The sequence below is a fragment of the Pristiophorus japonicus genome, chromosome 17, assembly GCF_044704955.1.
Source record: "Pristiophorus japonicus isolate sPriJap1 chromosome 17, sPriJap1.hap1, whole genome shotgun sequence".
Taxonomy (NCBI): domain Eukaryota; kingdom Metazoa; phylum Chordata; class Chondrichthyes; family Pristiophoridae; genus Pristiophorus; species Pristiophorus japonicus.
In genome coordinates this window covers 46,671,383-46,694,167 of record NC_091993.1, presented here as the reverse complement: position 1 = coordinate 46,694,167, position 22,785 = coordinate 46,671,383, and the positions used below count along the sequence as shown (strand labels likewise).

Here is a 22,785-nt window from a genome sequence, read left to right as displayed (position 1 = left end):
AGGCTTTTCCACTCCAGGCTTTCCACTCCAGGCTTGTCCACTCCAGGCTTGTCCACTCCAGGCTTGTCCAGCCCAGCACACTGCAGTTCAGCGTAATCCAGTTCATCACATTCATTCATGTCTGAAGTTAATATCATAGGGCCCGAATCAATAAGACACAATAAAACACGGGTATCCATGCAGCAACGCGCAGCTCAGGAGGTCAAAGGTATTCATTCCCAAAGTACACTCAATTCACCAAGGTTTTAAAAAGAAAACTTTTCTAAACTGGTGGGATGGAGCCAGATCTCAAAGGCTTCTCTGCATCACAAGAATACGTAAGACTGTGAGGGTGAAGTTAGACTCGGGGAGCAGTGCAGAACGGGCGGTAGCGAATTGGCCGCCCGTTTTACCATTTGTCCATTAAAATAAAATTGGGCAGAGTATAAAACAGGCTGCTGATTCGCTATCGGCACTATGGCACAGGACGGATTCTACCCTGCATTTCCTGCCCCCTCACTGGTCCGCCTAAGTATATCGCACTGTAACAGTGTCCCTGTATCTACTGCACAGCAGTAAGTGCAGACTTTTGTACATTATGGTTGAATTAAAAAAAAATAGTATTTGTAGTTTGAAAGTTGCATTTTATACAGATGGTATAGATTTGTGGTTTGAATTTATATTGCATCTTATCACCAGCTCAGAACCTCCCTCAGAGGTTCACATCCAATCAATGGCTTTGAAATTCAGTCAGTGTTGTGATTCATGCACAAGATCACACAGCCAATCAATGAATGAGGAGATACTGTGTTGTTGGCGCTGGAAGTAAGGGAGGAATGGTGGCAGGCTCACCAGGAAAGCTTCCTGCTCCTCTTTGAATAACGCCATACATCTTTTACACCCTCCTGACCCGCTGGAACAAGTAGACAGGGGCCTTGGCTTCACATCTCATGCACAGGATGGCACCTCTGATAGTGCAGCACTCCATCAGTACTGCAGCCTGGAGAATGTCTGGAGTGGGGCTTGAACCCACGACCTATCTGATACAGGCAGCGCTAGCAGTAACACTGAGCCGCACTGACACTTGGCACAATGCAGCTAATAAAATACTGGCTGCACACACACACACACAATGGGCTAGAACCTCCACTTTTGAGCTTATCGCCCAAAAATGGGCATTATTTCCAGTGTGGGCGGTAAAAAAGGGTTTTCAGATCGCCGGCTTCTCGCCCATTCTCAAAACATCTAGTTTACATTTTTGAAAATGGGCGTTACCGCGAGCGATATCAAATGGGCGGCAGCATTACATTTTTTTTACCTTCTGCCGTAAAGTGTAGTCGTCCTTAGCAACGGCATGGCAACGCTCGATTCCCGCAATTCTGGAGGTCAAGGGTCACCATGACATGCGCAGAAGAGGAGACAGAGAGAGAGGGAGCTCAGAGGGACTGAAGGTGTGGCTGGATGTGGTGTGGCTGCTTTGGGAGGAAGGAGGGAGACTTTAGAGCTTCACAGCAAGTAGGCAAACAAAAATTAGCTGTTACCAGCCACATATTTGATCGAATTCGCCCTATAATGGAGGGAGAGGAGGAGGCATCACAGCACGCTGTGGAGACTGACGCTGGAGAGACCAGTGAGGTGGGAGAGGAGCACATTGTAGACCGCAAAAGAGCCAGGAGGTTCTCGGGCGAGGCAACCCTCCTGCAGGAGTGTAAGGGGTTTCTCAGGGAGTGTTCTTGTGCCTTGGGTGTCTCTCTCTGGGCTTCTGCCCTCACAGCTTATGCCTGGCCTGTGAGGTACCCTGAGTGTTGCAAGAGCATCCCTGGAGAGACTGTGTCCACAGCTTATGAAGGGGGTTTTGAGACTCGTGCGTCCCCACAGCTTATGCCTAGCCTGTGAGGCACCTGTGAGTGTCAAACACTCCTAACCCCTTCTTCCCTAGCCTGTGACACACAGTTGAGCATTTTCGAGGCGCTCCTAGCTTCCCTTACACTGTTCTGACATAAGACTCACGATCAGGGGATGTAATACAATAGAACTGAGACAAGGTGATTCCAAGAGGAACTTTAGGCTTCCAATTTATTTGACAAGGTGTATCTCAACAAACAGCAATACACCAACAAAACAATCCCCCTAAATCCCACTAAACAGACACAACGAAAATCTTTACACAAGTTTAGCAGTACAATGCTCAACCTCCCACCTTTCCTGGCCTAACTGAGTTGGGAGTTCCGGGGACCAGAGGTTAGACTCACTACTGTGCCTTCTGCAAGTCTGGTGGTTTGTTTCTTCTATCTTCGGTGTCTTCGGACACTGGTTTTCCTTCAGTGTCAAGAGACTTGCTGGTTGTTGGATCACGAGGGCAGGGAACCACCCACACTACGTCAGAAACCCCTTTTTATAGCCAGATTATCCAGTCCACCTCTCCTGCTGAAATCGATTCTTCACATTGGTGGGCTTTGTGATTTTGAAAAATGCAGCAGTTTTAGATTATTGCGGGTTTTTTCCACTGATGTTAACCTACTCAAGGTTTGAATGGGTGTTGATTGCGTTGGCCTCCTGTAGCCATTGTGTAGGCCCTTGGTTTGTTTTGGGTTCCCTAGTTTTCTGAAGATCTGCATAATTTCCTTCCATAGTGTAAACATGGGGAAGACAATAGTTCGATAATGGCTGTGAGTCAGTCCCACAGTTTGAGCAAGTGCTCTCCCATTGGCTTGAAAGCCCCATGCCTAGGGCTGACTCTGTCTCACCATCGGCCCTCCGATGTCCTCCCCCATCCAATCACTGCTCTGCCAAGGTCAAACTGTATCGGTTTCAATTCACAGCACAGACTGATCCCACAGCCCTTTTCCTTCTGGGTAAAATGAGGGGGTTTTCGTCCTCCCCTACAGGAGGTCGAGTCACGCTGAGGTGATTTGACTCAGGGAGGGCGTGGGAAGCCCACCCCAAAGGCCTACCAGAGGATATGGACCGAGAAAGCAGAGGTGGTCTCGTCGGCGACCGACGAGGTGTGTGAGGGCAACCAATGCCGCAAACAATGGAATGACCTTGTGGGATCCGCAAGAGTAAGTATTACATTGATTTACATGTACTTATGTATTTATATAATTTGATTTGTAACAGTCATAAGTGACTATCAGCAGATGTGAGGTCTTGCACTTTTACTGGGAATATTTTACTTAAAGCCTGCGGTCACGGTGTATGTCTTTAGGTAAAGAATGATAATCATAATAATCATGATTACATCTGTCGGTTATGTGTTGTATCAATCTCTGTGAAAGTACCTAGCAATGATATCACGCAATGATCTCATGCCATGTCATCCTGTCACCTTTTACAGAAGAAGCTATCGATGATGAGGTCCGTGCAGAGGCGAACGGGTGGGGGACCATCAGTCCCCAGCGACATCACTGAGATGGAGGAGCGAGTGTTCGCACTCGTGTGGAAGCACCCCGGACAGCCACGGACACATCTGCAGACCCTGAAGTGATGCCACGTGAGTAAAGCTTACACCATTACGTGCTGTAAAGTCAATAGATGCCACACCAATTCATATCCGAACAATCATATATGATAGATGATTTCTAAAAGTGTCATAGAAATAATAAGAACATAAGAAATAGGAATAGGCGTAGATCATACGGCCCCTCGAGCCTGCTCCGCCATTCGATAAGATCATGAGTGACCTGATCATGGACTCAGCTCCACTTCCGCGCCCGCTCCCCGTAATCTCTTATCCCCTTATCGTTTTAAGAAAACTGTCTATTTCTGTCTTAAATTTATTCAATATCCCAGCTTCCACAGCTCTCTGAGGCAGCGAATTCCACAGATTTACAACCCTCTGAGAGAAGAAATTTCTCCTCATCTCTGTTTTAAATGGGCGGCCCCTTATTCTAAGATCATGCCCTCTAGTTCTAGTCTCCCCCATCAGTGGAAACATCTACTCTGCATCCACCTTGTCAAGCCCCCTCATACTCTTATGTATTTCAATAAGATCACCTCTAATTCTTCTGAATTCCAATGAGTAGAGGCCCAACCTACTCAACCTTTCCTCTTAAGTCAACCCCCTCATCCCCAGAATCAACCTAGTGAACTTTCTCTGAATTGCCTCCAAAACAAGTATATCCTTTCATAAATATGGAAACCAAAACTACACGCAGTATTCTTAGAAACATAGAAACATAGAAAATAGGTGCAGGAGCAGGCCATTCAGCCCTTCTAGCCTGCACCGCCATTCAATGAGTTCATGGCTGAACATGAAACTTCAGTACCCCCTTCCTGCTTTCTCGCCATAACCCTTGATCCCCCGAGTAGTAAGGATTTCATCTAACTCCCTTTTGAATATAGAATATAGAATATTCAATACCTTGTATAGCTGTAGCAAGACTTCCCTGATTTTATACTCCATCCCCTTTGCAATAAAGGCCAAGATACCTGATTATTTGCTGTACCTGCATACCATCCTTTTGTGTTTTATGCACAAGTACCCCCAGGTCCCGCTATACTGCGGCACTTTGAAATCTTTCTCCATTTAAATAATAACTTGCTCTTTGATTTTTTTTCTGCCAAAGTGCATGACCTCATACTTTCCATTATACTCCATCTGTCAAATTTTTGCCTACTCACTTAGCCTGTCAATGTCCTTTTGCAGATTTTTTGTGTCCTCACACATTGCTTTTCCTCCCGTCTTTGTGTCATCAGTAAACTTGGCTATGTTACACTCGATCCCTTCTTCCAAGTCATTAATATAGATTGTAAATAGTTGGGGTCCCAGCACTGATCCCTGCAGCAGTCCACTAGTTACTGGTAGCCAACCCGAGAATGAACCATTTATCCCGACTCTCTGTTTTTTGTTAGTTAGCCCATCCTCTATCCATGCTAATATATTACCCCCAACCCAGTGAACTTTTATCTTGTGCAGTAACCTTTTATGGCACCTTGTCAAATGCCTTTTGGAAGTCCAAATACACCACATCCACTGGTTCTCCTTTATCCACCCTGTTCGTTACATCCTCGAAGAACTCCAGCAAATTTGTCAAACATGACTTCCCCTTCATAAATCCATGCTGACTGCCTGACTGAATTTTGCTTTTCCAAATGTCCTGCGATTGCTTCTTTAATAATGGACTCCAATATTTTCCCAACCACAGATGTTAGGCTAACTGGTCTGTAGTTTCTTGCTTTCTGTCTGCCTCCTTTTTTTAAATAGGGGCGTTACATTTGCAATTTTCCAATCTGCTGGGATCTCCCCAAAATCCAGGGAATTTTAGTAAATTACAACCAAAGCATCCACAATCCCTGCCGCTACTTCTCTTAAGACCCTAGGATGCAGGCCATCAGGTCCAGGGGACCTACTGAAAATGAAATGGCCTAATGAAAATCATTGCAATGCACAATGAGTTGATGATCATGAAATGTGATGTCTGTGATGATTTTGAGGCGGTGGTGCTTTTGTCGTGCATATGCTGTGTGTAACGCTGGACTCACTTTGTCACCTTAGCACCTGCTTCTTCTCTAATAATCTCATTTATGTCTTGCAGCTCAGCCAGCAGCGCGACCCCAGGCAAGGCCACAGAGGCCAGAAGGCTAGGAGCCGACGGACGATCCTACTACATCTGGTGCTGAGGAGCTCCGATTGTCACCCGTTAATTCGCTGGGTCTGTTCTCAATGGATGAAAGAGCGGACTTCGAAGAACCTGCATCGCCACGCTCCAGAACCCATTCCACCCCAAGGACATCTAGTGGTCCTCCAGTCATTCCTGCCTACACTCTGGAGGTACCGGCCCCAAGCACCTCTCCACATGGCACCCCATTTGTCTCCAGGACGGCGCCAACCCCGCGGAGGCCTCGTGGACGCGGAACGTCTGTTCCACAAGCGCGACATGACAGCCGAGAGATGGTACAGTTGTCCAGGAGGACTGTAGACATTGGTGATCAGCTCATCGAAGCATTGGGGGGCAAATCCCAACACCAGGCCACCATGACCGAGTACATTCCGCGCATCGCTGAATCCCTGGATGCAATAGCCAGGAAAACTGCTGCCACAGGCCTCCCTGTGGTCCCCGAGCATGGCTCTCCACCCCTAGGTTCCACACCACCACTGCGAGCGACAGATGAGAGCAAGGACCAAGATCCTGCTTCTGCATCAGAGAATGTTCCCCCCTCGGCACCCCCCGTTCCCATACCCGTGCAACGACTGCATCTGCCTTCATTCCCCCACCCAATGAGGCACCGCCTGACTAGCTCCTCGGCCAGGTGCCGTGGAGCGAGGAGGGGAAGGGGTAGAGGTGGGGGGAAGGAAAGTGAGGTGTATGTGCATGGGTGATGGCTGTGTTATATCTCCATCTGGGTGTATGCAATTTGTTGCAATGTATGGGGGCTAGGGACCATGCTCCTGCTTTGCCTTTGTATTCTGTGTTGGTGGACATGTTGAACATTTGATTGATGTCAATGGTGAAAAGAGTGGGGTGTGGACGGGGCTTGGGTGTTATTGGCTGTGATACTTGTGATTTCAGATCAATGTTGGTATTAAGCTTTTGTTATTGAACATAACCTTATTGCGCATTGTCTCAGATAGTTAGACCGTTACATACTGGTGATTCCTTACGATGAAAGAGTTAAATACAACTTAACATCAATCAACGTAAACTTTTACTTGTACCAAGGTGATGGGCACCATTGATGTCTGAGCTGCACACACACAGCAGTGTGTCAGCGTTGTCACTCACATCAGCGCTCTTTCAGGCAAATCTTTCCGATATCAGCTCCTCACGTAAGAGTGGGATTTAACAAAAGCCAGCCACACCGCTGGCGTTCGTTCTGGTTAGTTCCACTTTTTGTGGGCGTTTTTTTGAGCGAGCGATATTGTGGCCGATATGTGTGCGAGATGGTGAAATTGAAGATGGGCGATCTCCATGGCCGCTCGTTTGGGTAAATATGCTCTTTATAACAAAAAACAGTGGGCAGGCGTTAATATTGAATCTAGGCGTTAATTCCGTGCGGAAAGTAACGCGGGGCGATATTATGGGCGTTGAATTCACCCCTTCTGCTGATTCCGCCCCCAAAAAATGGCCGGGCGGTAATATTTTTTCTCGGCGTTAAGCCATTGGGAAAATAACACACGGCGATAAGTCTCCTAAAAAAGCCCATCAGTTTCCATGTTGTGCCAGAATGGGCGATATATGGGCGTTATACGACATTTCAGCGGTAAAATGGGTGTTATGCAGGCAAAATAAGTGGAGGTTCTACCCCATAGTTTCTTACTTTAAATCAGACATGATCTTATTGAATGGCGGAGCAGGCTCGAGGGGCCAAATGGCCTTCTCCTGCTCCTAGTTCTTATTTTTAATTCTGAAAAGAAAAGCAGAAAATTAAATATCAGTGAAAGGACATTTGAGAAAGACACTAGATGGGTGGAAGCGTACACGATGCCCAATAAACACCAACCTCACTGAATACCGTCTGACATTTTGTACTTAACCTGAAGCTGGAAGAGATGATGATTTTTACACTCGTATAGTGCATCGGGAAAGCGGTTTGAGACTCCTAATGTGACCGAGCACAAGGAGTTCTCCCGGGGATCAGGGAAGGCTGGGGATCGGGGAAGGCCGGGGATTGAGGTTCGGGGAAGGCCGGGGATTGAGGTTCGGGGAAGGTTGGGGATCGGGAAGGTTGGGGATTGAGGTTCGGGATAGGTTGGGGATTGTGGTTCGGGGAAGGCCAGGGATCAGGGTTCGGGGAAGCCGCAGATCGGGCACACTGACTTTTGCACCGAATTGTCTGCATATGCATAAATGGAATTATTGAACGGTAACAATAACTACTTGTATTTATATATGTAGTAAAACGTCCCAAGGCGCTTCACAGGAGTATTGTAAGACAAAACATTTGACACCGAGCCACACAAGGAGAAATTAGGCCCGATGACTAAAAGCTTGGTCAAAGAGGTAGGTTTTAAGGGGCCTCTTGAAGGAGGAAAGAGAGGCGGAGAGGTTTAGGGAGGGAGTTCCAGAGCTTGGGGCCCAGGCAACAGAAGACACGGCCACCAATGGTTGAGCAATTATAATCGGATGCTTTTGAGGGCAGAATTAGAGGAGCGTAGATATCTCAGGTGGTTGTGGGGCTGGAGGAGATTACAGAGATAGGGAGGAGCGAGGTCATGGAGGGATTTGAAAACAAGGATGAGAATTTTTAAATTGAGGCATTATTTAACTGGGAACCAATATAGGTCAGCGAGCACAGGGGTGATGGGTGAGCAGGACTTGGTGTGAGTTAGGACACTGGCTGCCAAGTTTGGATCACCTCTAGTTTACGCAGGGTAAAATGTGGGAGGCCAGCCAGGAGTGTGTTGGAGCAGTCAAGTTTCGAGGTAACGAAGGCATGGATGAGGGTTCAAGCAGCAGATTAGCTGAGGCAGGGGCGGAGACGGGCGACGTTACAGAGGTGGAATTAGGCGGTCTTAGTTATACTGCGGATATGTGGCCGGAAGCTCATTTCAGGATCAAATAAAGGATTTGACAGGGTAAAAAGGATTTCAAACTGTAGATTTAAGCTAACTCTTCATCACGAATGGCAGATGAAAAATCTTTTATCTTATGAATACTACGAGCTAAGCTGTGTTTTATGTCTGTAGCACTTCCTGTCAACCAGCAGCGGAGGTGCTGCAGTGCCACCACTGGCCACAGCATGTAATTACAGTGTGAGAGTCTCCACGGGCAGATGACACTGTAAAAGTGGGAATTTATCATGGGGAACTATAAAAATAAGGACAATGCTGTTTTTTTTTGCAGATCACAGTTACAGTGCTAGATTGTTAGTTGGGTCGTTAGACAATAAGATTGTTTCTTCAGTATTGTTCCTGATGTTATACCTCATTATCTAATGCTTCATCTGGGGTTCATAGTTGGAACTGTAACTAACCCAGAAAATTATCTCTGCATTCTGTCCATGGAAGCTTTGCCTGTTAGGAACATTTTCTGTATAAACAAAAACTAGTGTTGTTGCACTGTATGTAAAACGATGACCTGCATTTATACAGGAGCTTCTGACGTATAACAAATATCTCAAGTTGCCTCACGTACAATGAAATATCGTGAAGTAATGTTTGTAGGGAAACACGGCTTCCATTCTGTGTCAGGAACTCCCCTGACAGCAGTGAGGCGAATGGCCATTTAATGTGCTTCTGGTGGTAATAGAGGGGCATGCTGGACAGCTGGGAAAGCTCCCTGTTCACAAAATATTCTTCAATGTCTGCTCAAAATGGCAGATGGAACCTCGATTAGTGTCGCCTCTGAAGGATGATGCCTCTGACAGTGCAGCAGTTCCTCAGTTCCCAGCACTACCCTGAGGTGTCAGGCTGAATTATCGGCAAGTTGTCAGTCTTGCTCTAAGTATCAAACATTTGAGCACATGGCTTACTATTTAGGAAATGTCAAACTTGAGCCTTGCCTCAAAAGGATCTGCACGCATAGTGCATTAGGGACTTGCCACTGACATTCTGGTACTTGGACTCGAACCCAGCCCGTTGTGATGTGATGGCCAACTTTCTTTAGTTGTAAGACTCCTAGCTGAAGTAACTTCTGGTCATTTGTTACTTTAAAATTTTTTTATTTTAAGTGAAAATATTTGCTTGAGCAAGGCTGAGATTGGCCAGTCATTGGCCAGGCTGGTCAGTAAACGCTCACCATGTGCTTCACCTCAGGCAGGCCGTGGGAAAACAGGAACATGGAGAGAAAGATTACTTTCCATGTGATCTCAGTCACTCTTTTGATGGGATTAATCTTCGTCATGGAGAATTCAGTGTCTCCTCCTACCTTGCCATGTGCAGGCTGCAGGAAAGTATAACTGTGGAAAGGGCAAGGATATGAAGGACCAGAAATCTCTCGGTCCCTGCTCCCTCTCCAGAGGCGACTCAGAGGGCCACTCCGACCAGCTACGGGTACAGAGGTCGATCCCGTGCCCAGCTTGCAGAGGCAAGACCCACCCGCGTGGTCAGGGTGGTCCCATTGCCGAGAATATTGGAGTGGCTCTATGTCACTGTGACTGCGGAGAGAAGGTCCAGGAAGGATTCAGTGGAATCTGAGCTGTTTCGCTCTCGATCATCAGCTCCTCAGAGAGCTGTGGGGCGCCGCCTTATTGGTACTCGATTCCCTCTGCGATCACTTGTCTCTGGCCATCACAGTCTCGGGGCATTTGACGGGCCTTTGGCAGGACCTACACCAGCTCTCAGTCGGTGCAGGGCCAGCTGGGGTATTTTGACAGTGTATAGAATGGAAATGCTGTGGTGGTGGGGGAGAGGAGGGGGCAGCCTGTGAACACCCCTGGGTGAGTAGCATTGGCATCAGGGAGCGATCAGACAATCGCCTTTGGCTCTGCACATCGGGGAATGGAAAACCTGGGGCGCAATCCTGGCAGGGTTGGACTCTGCCCCATTTTCTGGCTGATTTTGTCAAAAATGGTTTGTCAAAGGAAAGAAGTTTTAATGAATACAAGTTAAGGTAACTCAAGTTATAGGTTCAAAATAGAGATGTTCTATTTCCAATTCTGGACATGTTTCACTGCATCAGATTTATTTTTTTGCTTCTGTTTTTCCCCCTTGGTTTAGTAGGAGCGAGTTCTGTCAGTCGCTGGCCACATTGCTCCCTGGACTATCACCAGAAGCTTCATTGAGGCAGGGAGCAGAGCTGCCACTCCAGTCCCCCAATCTCACCGGTTTCCCGCGGGACGGCTGGTTTGGGCATTGACCTGAGGTGAATCATCCGGCCCCCCCCGAGGTGGGGGAACCGAGACTTCATCGGTCTCCCATCTCTCCAAGTGTGTCTGTCATCGCAGCGAAGGGAGCTATTGGTATCAGAAGCAAAATCAAACGCCATAATCATAACACGAGATGCTCAGCGCACAGTCATCTGGGGATCCAGTCACAGATAAGATTGTGTTTCTGTTACATTTTGTAATTTAAGGCAGATGGTTCTCAGATTTACTGACTAGCACTTTCCAGCTGTGCTATAGTAAATCAGGCACTAATTACAGTCCAGCCTTTCTGATGGTAGATTGCAGGAAAATTAATGGCAGAGATTTATGTGGTGCACATCTGTCAGTTATGAGATTTGGACAAGTTGTTGCGAGTTTTGCTCCCTTACTTATTCTCTCATTCTCTCCCCCTCTCCCACTCTCCCACTCTCCCGTTCTATCTCTCTCTCCCAATCTCTCTTCGCTCACTTCCAAACTTTCTCTCTCCCCTCTCCCTCTCCCTCCCGCTCTTCCTCTCACTCCCCCTCTCCCTCACTCTCTTCCCCTCTCTGACTTTCCGACTCTCCCCCTCTCCAACTCTCTGCTGCTCTCACTCTATCTCCCACTCTCTCCACATCCTTGACACTCTTCCACTCTCCCACTCTCCTGCTCTCTCCCTCTTGCTCTCCCACAATCGCCTTTTCCCCTCTCCTGCTTTCTCTGTCTCGCCCCCGCTCCCGCGCTCTCTCTCCCCATTTCTCCCTCTCTCTCTCCCTCTCCCCCCACTTCTCCTCTCTCTCGCTCTCTCTCCCTCCCTCTCTCCCACTCCCCTTCTCTCTCCCTCTCGCCCGCTTCCTCTCTTCCCCTCTCTCTCCCTCTCTTTCTCCCCTCTCTCTCTTTCTCTCTCCATCTCTCCCTCCCTCCCTCTCTCTCCTTCCCTCTCTCTCCCCCCTCTTCCTCTCCCTCCCTCTCCACCCCCCCTTCGTGCTCTCTCCCCCTCGTGCTCTCGCCCTCTCTCTCTCCCCCTCTCGCCCTCCCCTCTTGCCCCCCTTCTTACTCCCCCCCTCTGGCCCCCCTCGCCCCCCCCTCTCGCCCCCGCCCTCTCGCTCTCCCCCCCGCCCTCTCGCCCCTCCCCTCACCCCATCTTGCCGCTTGCCCCCTTCCTCTCCTCCCCTTCCTCTCGCTCCCCCGCCCTCTCTCTCCCCCCCGCCCTCTCTCTCCCCCCCGCCCTCTCCCTCACCCCCCCGCTCTCTCTCTCTTCCCCCCCGCTCTCTCTCTCTTCCCCCCCCACGCCGCTCTCTCTCACTCTCTCCCACACCCCCCCCCGCGCGCTCTCTCTCTCTCCCCCGCTCTCTCTCTCTCCCCCGCCCCCCCCTCCGCTCTCTCTCTCCCCCCCCCCCGTGCTCTCTCTCTCCCCCCTCCCCCCTCTCTCTCCCCCTCTCCGGAACAGCATGGGGATGAGCCACGATGATGACCATCCATCCTGTGCCGAACACTTCCACATCATGTCTGGTGAATGGGTCAAGGGAAAGAATCCAAGTGATCTGTCCTGGTCTGCCTGTAGCCATGACGACCTGGAGAATTTCCTGAGGTAAGACTTACTCTTCTTTTGAATGGTAACTTTTTCATAGCAGATTATTGCGAGGATAAGACATCACTAAACAGCTGTCCACTGCCATAGCAAATCTAATAACACCACCACCTCCCTGGAGTCTTCTGCAACTGCACTGGACCATCTAGGAGACGTAGCTGATGTCCCAGCAGGTAAGGTCACTGACCCCATGTTTCCAGTATGGTGCCATGCTCGATGGCAGTGCGGCTCGAAGAATCAGCGCCACAGGATGGTAGATCTACATCCGACCGGCACTCTAAGGCTGAGATCGATAGATATCTCTTGGGTACAGATATCCCAGGATATGGAGGAATAGCGGATAAATGGAGTTCAGGCACCGATCAGCCATAATCTAATTGAATGGTGGAGCAGGCTTGAGGGGATGAATGGCCTCTGTGATGTTTGTGAGCATGGTGGCACTGCTAAAATCACCCTTATATCTTAGTTTTTAATCACAATGAGATTACAAACAAACTCAGTACAAATGTCACAATCTATATAAATCAGAAATTGTGGGCACTTCAGCACTGTGTGACTAAAAGTTGTTGGTATTATTATGAAAGTGAGAAATGTGTTTTTAGTGGTGTTGGCTGCGCAGAGTTTAATATCAAATTATTCCTTGGCCATGTAATCAGAAATAAAAGTCATGCAGATAATACGGCAGATTTGTACCTTTACTCTGCAAAATCTCTCTTGCCACCCGATGCAGGAAATGATCAGCTTGGTGAGTACATGGCGATATGAGGGGAAATCTCACCTAGCAGGAGAGAGTGGGTTTTTCCCTTTTGATTGATCCTATTTAACACATCACAGTAATGAGCAGTTAACGACTGATGCTAGATTGGCGCAGTCAAGAATTTGGGGGTGAGGGACCCATTTGAAGAAAAACACTCTCATAATATCGGGGGAGGTTTCCTGACTCTCTCGAACTATCCACGCTTGCTCTGTTTATATCGCCCACTCTGAGCACAGATCCGTAAGCATGCACTACACCCACCAGATTAGCAAAGGAGGCCTCAGGCTAGCACTTGGGCAGTGGAAGAGCAAATGGAGGTGATGGCTTCACTGGGAAATTGCAGGTTCTGGGTAGCTTCAATAATATGTAGAACTGTACTCCTAACAGCTAGTTTCTGCCAAAATTGAACTTTTAGTTTTCTACACAACCAAATTTCAAAGGGAATTTTCCAACAAGCTAATACCAGGTGCTTATTGCTTTGGACAACTTTTAGCAGATCTTCCTGTCCCTCTGGTTGGATTGTGGTTGAGACTATCTCCACTCTCTCGGAGCTCTGTTGTTTTAAGGACATTTCACTCAGTGGGTGCAGGATAGCTATTTACGCACAGACTTTGGTTCAGTCCTGGTCTTTTCTGTTAAACTTACTCAGTTGAAGTTCCTAGGTTCTCTGTGCATTTTCAGGCAGATTACAAGAACTTATGGGGACAGAGAAAGCACGTTGGCTCCAAAACTCCACCCCTGTTTGATAGATCTGTTCCACCCAGGCACTTTCCCGCTACAATTTCATCATTTGCACATGACACCGAATTGGGAGGTGTAGTTAATACTGAGGACAAAATACAGAAAGCCATTAATAAACTTGCAGAATGGGCATGTAATTGGCAAATGAACTTCAATATAGATAAGTGTGAGGTGGTGCATTTTGGTGGGAAGAATAATGGCCTAGAAATCGAGCTCTTCCCAAGGGCAATCGACTGAAAAAGTTAAAAAAAGAAGCCACCTACTTCTTCCTGCTGCGCCCGCTTGAACTTCCAAACCTGAGGCCTTCACTCCCTGCGCATCGGAGCGTGTGCACGTTGGGACGTCCATATGCTGAAGCTGGGCTTTGGCTCTGGGCAACCAATCAAGCTACTGTATTTTCTCATTCATAATAATGGGAACTCTAATTTGGAATTCCCATTATTATGAATGAGAAAGCCCCCCCCCAAGCACACAAAACACTAATAAAAAATAGAAAAATACACTACATATTCAAGATTCATTTAAATTAAAGTTCTTATATAAAAAAAATACTTTCCTGACTTTTTAAAAAGTTTTTTTAATTATGCCTTAAAATAAACTTACCGTAGTGGGGAGGGTTTTTATACAGTGAAATATGTTTTCATATGTGTTTAATTTAATTTTAATGTTTATGCATTTTTTAAACACTTGCGCCTGTAACAGTAGGCTATACGTCTGCTTTTTTCAGGCGAAGATTTTTGAGGACATTTGCTGGGCAAGATATGCGTAAATATGTCAAATCTTGCCCTGCAAGTGTCCTCGCTCCTGATACGCATGAGATCTGTCAAGCCAGAAACTTGACAGATCGGAAAAGCTGGTTTTCAGCGCATGTGTATTGTGCGCTGTAACCCGGCTTCTCCGATGCCTTCCCAGGTCCGTACACACTTCGTACGGACCCGGGACATTGGAATTTCAGGCCCATTGAGTTTGCGCACATCTTTGAAAATAAGTGTGTAAATGGGGCAGAGGAACAGAGGGATCTGGAGGTACAGATACACAAATTAAAAAAAAATAGCAAATCAGGTTAATAAGGCCATAAAAAAGCAAACAAAGCACTGAGGTCCATTTTGAGAGGGAAAGAATTAAAAAGCAGAGAAGTTATGCTAAACTTGAATAGAACCTTAGTTAGACCATACTTGGAGTATTGTGCACAGTTCTGGCCTCCATATTATAACAAAATGATACAGCGACACCGGAGAAGGTGCAAAAGAGATTTACAAGGATGATAGCAGAACTGAGAGGTTCTAACTATCAGGAAAGATTCAACAAGCTGGGGCTCTTTCAGGCTGGGAAAAGAGAAGACAGAGGGGTGACCCAATAGAGGTCTTTAGTCCCGCCAATTACAAGTTTATTGCAAGTTTATTAATGGCTTTCTGTATTTTGTCCTCAGTATTAACTACACCTCTCAATTCGGTGTCATCTTGCAAATGATGAAATTGTAGCAGGAGGGAGAAGCGTGCGGCTGCCTGGCCCGGAAATCGACGTGGTCCCGGCCGTCAAGACCATCAGCAGGCCGAGGCCATTGGAGGGAGCAGCATGCGGTGGCATACCACTGCAGGGAGCAGCGTGTGCTGCTGCAGGAGGGCCCGGGCGACGAAGCCAGGTCGCTGATTGCAGTGTGGGCAGGCACAGCAGGAGGGGAGAAGGAGCGGCAAGATCCGTAGAGGGAAGTGACCGAGGCCCAAGAGAGGCGAGGACCCAGGGGCAGCACGGGCCAGCCCACACTGCTATATGTGTGTGCGCTCGGTCTGTGCAGCAGAGCTGGTCTCCAGTTAGTCTTCGGTAATCCTTGCCACTGGACCAAGACCTAGCTCTGTCAAGCCCGTGTGGTGGCTGGTGTGCAACGGCCACCATATGTTAAAAAAAATCCAAGCACAGGCATCTTCCACCCTTCACGATGTAGTTCGGGATCTGGACTATTAGGTCCTTCATTGAAACACTGTGAACTCATTCCTTTTTGGCGTGGAAGCAAGTCATCCTCGCTTCGAGGGACTGCCTATGATATGATGATGATTAGGATTATGAAAGGGTTTGATAGGATAGATGTAGAGAATATGGGCTTCTAATTGGAGAGTGCTAAATACCTGCTGATGCCACCGCTGACCAAAGTTAACTGTTGTCAAAATTATTGGTGCTTGCCGAACCAGGATATTGGTGGTAGTTGCTAATTAACATTAGCCCAGTTGACAGAGCTAGGTCTTGGTCCAGTGGCAAGGATTACCGAAGACTAACTGGAGACCAGCTCTGCTGCACAGACCGAGCGCACACACATATAGCAGTGTGGGCTGGCCCGTGCTGCCCCTGGGTCCTCGCCTCTCTTGGGCCTCGGTCACTTCCCTCTACGGATCTTGCCGCTCCTTCTCCCCTCCTGCTGTGCCTGCCCACACTGCAATCAGCGACCTGGCTTCGTCGCCCGGGCCCTCCTGCAGCAGCACACGCTGCTCACTGTGCAAGGCTGTTTTTGTGGTGGTAGTCCGGGCAGGAGGCCTAATATGGCATGGCCATATCGTCATTACAGCACCACCAACCAGCCTGCTCTTAAAGCAAGGCTGTCATTTTAAAAAACAATGTCAGTTTCTTAAAGGGGAACTGCCTTCTGAAATGAAAATAAAAATCATTTAAAAATAATGGGGAAAAATTTGTTGTCGCCCGAAAAGTAGTCAGTGTCCTTGCCAACTGCCGTTAACGGCCGCCCAAAATGGCCGCCGCGCTAAACAAGGTAAATGGGTTTGAGGGACATGGTGGCAATGTGCAATGCCGTCCCGGTGGGATTGCACGAGGGATCCGGGACCAGTGTGTTGTGCTGATGCGGCATTACTGCTTCCCCGAGAGTCCGTGTGCGAGGCTGTGAAGCTCACAATGCATTGTGGCTGTGAGGAGCTCAGAAATTTAAAGGGTCATGTACATTGAAGCAAAGGGAAATAAAATGCCGCATTCAATACATTTTTCAGCCCTTTCTGTCTTTTAACAAATAATCAATATTTAAAAGAAGTTCCAAATGTCAATATTTAGCATTTAAAGCTGAATTACCTTCCTAAACTCAACGACTGCCTCAGCACTACCACAAATAGCTCAGCAAGCCCGGGAATGGGCACCCAGCGTCTCGCATGCAGCACTTCAGCTTTGTACAGGGGGTCAACACTGCAAGGCAGGCCCTCTACCCACAGGGGCCAGGAGGCCCTCCAGAAAATGCAATGTGGGACCAGATCACCGAGGCCGTCACTGCCAGTAGTGTCGCCCCACCACCTGGCTCCAGTGCCCAAAGAAGCTTCATGATCTCAGGTCACTGGTCAAGGTCAATCAATGCAAGTACCAACTGAACCACTAGCCTCGCACACTTCTCAATGCAGGACCCCAATAACTCACCTTCCAACAATTTGCACCAATGATGAAGCACATCTCCCATTCTTAGCATCATCTCAGGCCCTTGGAGGAGACGGTGCATGTCATAAGAACATAAGCAATAGGAGCAGGAGTCAGCCATTCGGCCCCGCGAGCCTCTCCGCCATTCAATAAGATCGTGGCTGATCTGATCATGGACTCAACTCCACTTCCCCGCCCGCTCCCCATAACCCCTGACTCCCTTATCTTTAAAAAATCTGTCTATCTCCGCCTTAAATACATTCAATGACCCAGCCTCCACAGCTCCCTGAAGCAGGGAATTCCAAAAATTCACAACCCTCTGAGAGAAGAAATTCCTCCTCATCTCAGTTTTAAATGGGCGACCCCTTATTCTGAAACTAGTTCTAGATTCCCCCACTCGGGGAAATATCCTGTTTGCATATACCCTGTAAAGCCCCCTCAGAATCTTATACGTTTCAGTAAAATCACCCTTCAGTCTTCTAAACTCTAATGAGTATAAGCCCAATCTGCTCATCCTTTCTTCATATGGCAACCCCTTCATCTCGGGAATCAACCTCGTGAACCTTCTCTGAACTGCCTCGAATACAAGCATATCCTTCCTTAAATAATGAGACCAAAACTGTACGCAGTACTCCAGGTGAGGTCTTGCCAACGCCCTGTACAGTTGTAGCAGGACCTCTCTGCTTTTATACTCCATTACCCTTGCAATAAAGGCCAACATTCCATTTGATTTCCAATTACTTGCTGTACCTTCATGCTAATGCTTTGTGTTTCATGTACAAGGATCCCAGATCCCTCTGTACCACAGCATTTTGTAATTTCTCCCCATTTAAATAATTTGTCTTTTTATTTTTTCCACCAAAGTATAATATTTTCCCACATTATACTCTATCTGCCAAATGTTTACCTACTCACTTAGCCTGTCTATATCCCTTTGCAGATTCTTTGCGTCCTCCTCACAACTTGCTTTCCCACCTATTTTTGTATCATCAGCAAATTTGGCTACATTACACTCGGTCCCTTCATCCAAGTCATTAATATAGATTGTAAATAGTTGGGGCCCTAGCACCGATCCCTGCAGCACCACACTAGTCGCCGTTTGCCAAGCGGAAAATGACCCATTTTATCCTGATTCTCTGTTTTCTGTTAGTTATCCAATCCTCTATCTATGCTAATATATTACCCCCAACCCCGTGAACTTTTATCTTGTGCAGTAACTGTTATATATGTGGACTTGTATTTACTCTGTACAGCCACCCTGGAGTCCCAAGGAATCCCATAATCCCTTGGGAGCACAGGTATTTAAGGAGGCTTCACAGGTTGGAGAGGAACTCTGGAGACCTGCAATAAAAGACTAAGGTCACACTTTAGCTTGAGCTCACAGTGTTCAGTCTGACTCTTTCTCCATACACAACAACTGGTGACGAGATACAGATAGTGAACCCAAAGATGCAGAGAACAGTGGGCATCCTGGAGAAATTCTCGGAGGAAGATGATTGGGAAACTTTTGTGGGGTGACTCGACCAATACTCCGTGGCCAACGAGCTAGATGGGGAAGAGAGCGCTGCCAAACGAAGGGCGATCCTCCTCACCGTCTGTGGGGCACCAACTTATGGCCTCATGAAGAATCTGCTCTCTCCAGCGAAACCCACGGAGAAGTCGTATGACGATTTGTGCACACAGGTCCGAGAGCATTTGAACCCGAAGGAAAGCGTTCTGATGGCGAGGTACCGGTTCTACACCTACAAAAGGTCTGAAGGCCAGGAAGTGGCGAGTTATGTCGTCGAGCTAAGACGCCTTGGAGGACATTGCGAATTTGAAGGACATTTAGAGCACATGCTCAGAGACTTTTTCGTACTTGGCATTGGCCACGAAACCATACTTCGCAAACTTTTAACTGTAGAGACCCCAACCTTGAGTAAGGCCATAGCGATAGCCCAGGCGTTCATTGCTACCAGTGCCAATACAAAGCAAATCTCTCAGCACACAAGTGCTGCTACAAGTACAGTGAACAAAGTGATGATGTTTTCGAATCGTAATGTACAGGGCAGGACACACGTACCTGCAGCTGCACGCCCACAGATGACTCAAGAGTTCGGCATCAAGGGTGATGAATGCAAGGCCATTAACACCTTGTTGGCACTGCGGGGGTGATCATCGTTTCCATTCATGCCGATTCAAAGAGTACATTTGCAAGGGCTATGGAACAATGGGACCCCTCTAACGAGTGTGCAGGTAAGCTGCAAAGCCTGTTAAATCTGCAAACCACTATGTTGCAGAGAAGGACAGATCGATGGAGGATCACGATGAACCACAGCCTCAGAATGAGGAGGCAGAGGTATATGGGGTGCACACATTCACCACAAATTGTCCCCCGATAATGCTGAATGTTGAACTAAATGGACTTCCGGTGTCAATGGAGCTGGACACAGGGGCGAGCCAGTCCATCATGGGCAAAAAGTCTTTCAAAAGGTTGTGATGCAACAAGGCCTCAAGGCCAGTCTTAACTCCAGTTCGCACGAAACTAAGAACTTACACGAAAGAACTGAATCCTGTAATCGGCAGTGCTAACATAAAGGTCTCCTACGATGGAGCAGTGCACAAGCTTACCACTCTGGGTGGTACCGGGCGATGGTCCCACGATGCTCGGCAGGAGCTGGCTGGGAAAGATACACTGGAACTGGGACGACGTCAGAGCGCTATCGCCCACTGACGACACTTCGTGTGCCCAGGTCTTAAACAAATTTCCTTCGCTGTTCGAACCAGGCATTGGAAAATTCCAAGGAGCAAAAGTGCAGATCCACCTAATTCCGGGGGTGCGACCCACCCATCACAAGGCGAGAGCAGTACCGTACATGATGAGAGAAAGGGTAGATATTGAGCTAGACCGGCTGCAACAAGAGGGCATCATTTCACTGATCGAGTGGGCCAGTCCTATTGTCCCAGTCCTCAAGAAAGACGGCACTGTCAGAATCTGTGGCAATTACAAAGTAACCATCAATCGTTTCTCTCTGAGGGCCAAATACCCACTACCAAAAGCCAATTACCTCTTTGCAACGCTGGCGGGAGCAAAGATGTTCACGAAGCTGGATCTGACTTCAGCCTACATGACGCAGGAACTGAAGGAATCATCGAAGGACCTCACCCGCATCAACATGCACAAAGGTCTCTTTGTTTATAACAGATGCCCGTTTGGAATCCGATCAGCGGTGTCGATATTCCAGGGAAACATGGAAAGTATACTGAAGTCGGTCCCGCACACCGTGGTCTTCCAGGATGACATCTTGGTCACAGGTCGGAACACAGTCGAGCACCTGCAGAACCTGGAGCAGGTTCTTAGTCGATTCAGCTGCGTGGGGCTCAGGTTAAAATGCTCAAAGTGCGTTTTCCTGGTACCTGAAGTGGAGTTCTTGGGAAGGAGGATTGCGGCGGACGGTATCAGACCCACCAACGCGAAGAAGGAGGAAATCGAGAACGTCCCGAGGCCACAGAATGTGATGGAACTGCGGTCGTTTCTGGGACTCTTGAACTACTTTGGTAACTTCTTACCGGGTCTCAGCACACTGCTAGAACCACTGTATGTCTTACTATGAAAAGGGGGTGAATGGGTTTAGGGCAAAAGTCAAGAAAATGCCTTTGTAAAGGCGAGAAAATTGTTATGGTCAAACAAATTGCTTGTATTGTATGATCCATTTAAGCGTTTGGTACGAGCATGTGATGCGTCGTCATATGGCGTCGGGTGTGTATTGCAACAAGCTAATGATTTTGGGAAACTGCAACCGGTTGCTTATGAATCCAGGAGTCTGTCTAAGGCTGAGAGAGCCTACAGCATGATTGAAAAAGAAGCGTTAGCATGTGTTTATGGGGTAAAGAGAATGCATCAATACCTGTTTGGGCTAAAATTCGAATTGGAAACTGACCATAAGCCACTTATATCCCTGTTTTCCGAGAGTAAAGGGATAAATACCAATGCATCGGCCCGCATTCAGAGATGGATGCTCACGTTGTCCGCATACAACTACGCCATCCGCAACAGGCCAGGCACAGAAAACTGCACCGATGCTCTCAGTAGGCTTCCATTGCCCACCACGGGGTTGGAAATGGCGCAGCCCGCAGATCCAACCATGGTTATGGAAGCATTTGAGAGTGAGTAATCACTCGTCACTGCCCGGCAGATCAAAACCTGGATAAGCCAGGACCCCTTATTATCTCTAGTCAAAAGTTGTGTGCTTCATGGGAGCTGGTCCAGTGTCCCAGTGGAAATGCAAAAAGAGATAAAGCCGTTCCAGCGGCGCAACGATGAAATGTCTATCCAGGCAGACTGCCTTCTGTGGGGCAATCGAGTAGTGGTCCCCAAGAAGGGCAGAGACACCTTCATCAATGACCTCCACAGTACCCACTCAGGCATCGTAATGATTAAAGCGATAGCCAGATCCCACGTGTGGTGGCCCGGTATCGATGCGGACTTAGAGTCCTGCGTTCACAGACGTAATACATGTTCGCAGTTAAGCAATGTATCGAGGGAGGTGCCGCTAAGTTTATGGTCTTGGTCCTCCAAACCGTGGTCTAGAGTACACGTCGACTATGCAGGCCCGTTCTTGGGTAAAATGTTCCTTGTGGTTGTAGATGCGTACTCCAAGTGGATTGAATGTGAGATAATGTCGGCTAGCACGTCTGCTGCCACTACTGAAAGCCTGCGGGTCATGTTTGCCACACACGGCTTACCCGATGTCCTGGTGAGCGACAACGGGCCATGTTTTACCAGTGCTGAGTTCAAAGAATTCATGACCCATAACGGGATCAAACATGTCACATCTGCCATGTTTAAACCAGCATCCAATGGTCAGGCAGAGAGAGCAATGCAAACCATCAAGCAAGGCTTGAAGAGGGTAACTGAAGGCTCATTGCAGACTAGTCTATCCCGAGTCCTGCTTAGCTACCGCACGAGACCCCACTCACTCACTGGGATCCCACCTGCTGAACTGCTCATGAAAAGAGCACTTAAAACAAGGCTCTCGTTAGTTCTCCCTGATCTACATGAACAGGTAGAGAGCAGGCAGCTTCAACAAAGTGCATACCATAATAACGCAAAAGTGTCACGCGAGATTGAAATCAATGGTCCTGTATTTGTATTCAATTATGGACAAGGTCCCAAGTGGCTTCCCGGCACTGTCCTGGCCAAAGAGGGGAACAGCGTGTTTTGGGTCAAACTTTCAAATGGACTCATTCACCGGAAACACTTGGACCAAATCAAATTCAGATTCACGGACTATCCTGAGCAACCCACCTTGGACCCTACCTTTTTTGATCCCCCCAACATACACACCAGTGGCAACCGGCACCACGATTGAGCACGAAGCAGAACCCATCATCCACAGCAGCCATGCAAGGCCCAACACACCAGGCAGCCCAGCAAGGCCAGCTACACAGCAGCCCAGCGAGGGCCCAACAAATGATTCAACAACAGCGGCCTTCACACCGAGACGATCAACCAGGGCAAGAAGGGCCCCAGATCGACTCACATTGTAAATAGTTACACTATTGACTTTGGGGCGGGGGGGCGGGGGGGCGGCGGGGAATGTTGTTATAT

General features: G+C 48.1%; 1 protein-coding gene across 2 annotated transcripts in view; it reads left to right on the top strand.

Annotated features, from left to right (window-relative positions):
• The window catches only part of adamts17 (ADAM metallopeptidase with thrombospondin type 1 motif, 17), an 823,747-nt gene that overhangs the window by 333,707 nt on the left and 467,255 nt on the right, over window positions 1-22,785 (top strand). For both annotated transcript variants that reach the window (XR_011587458.1, XM_070858706.1), the window contains exon 8: window positions 12,155-12,295. Coding sequence is in view for 1 of the 2 variants with exons in the window: in XM_070858706.1 (XP_070714807.1) it covers window positions 12,155-12,295 (141 nt within the window). In the remaining variant the exon portion in view is untranslated. The remainder of the gene's footprint in view (window positions 1-12,154; window positions 12,296-22,785) is intronic.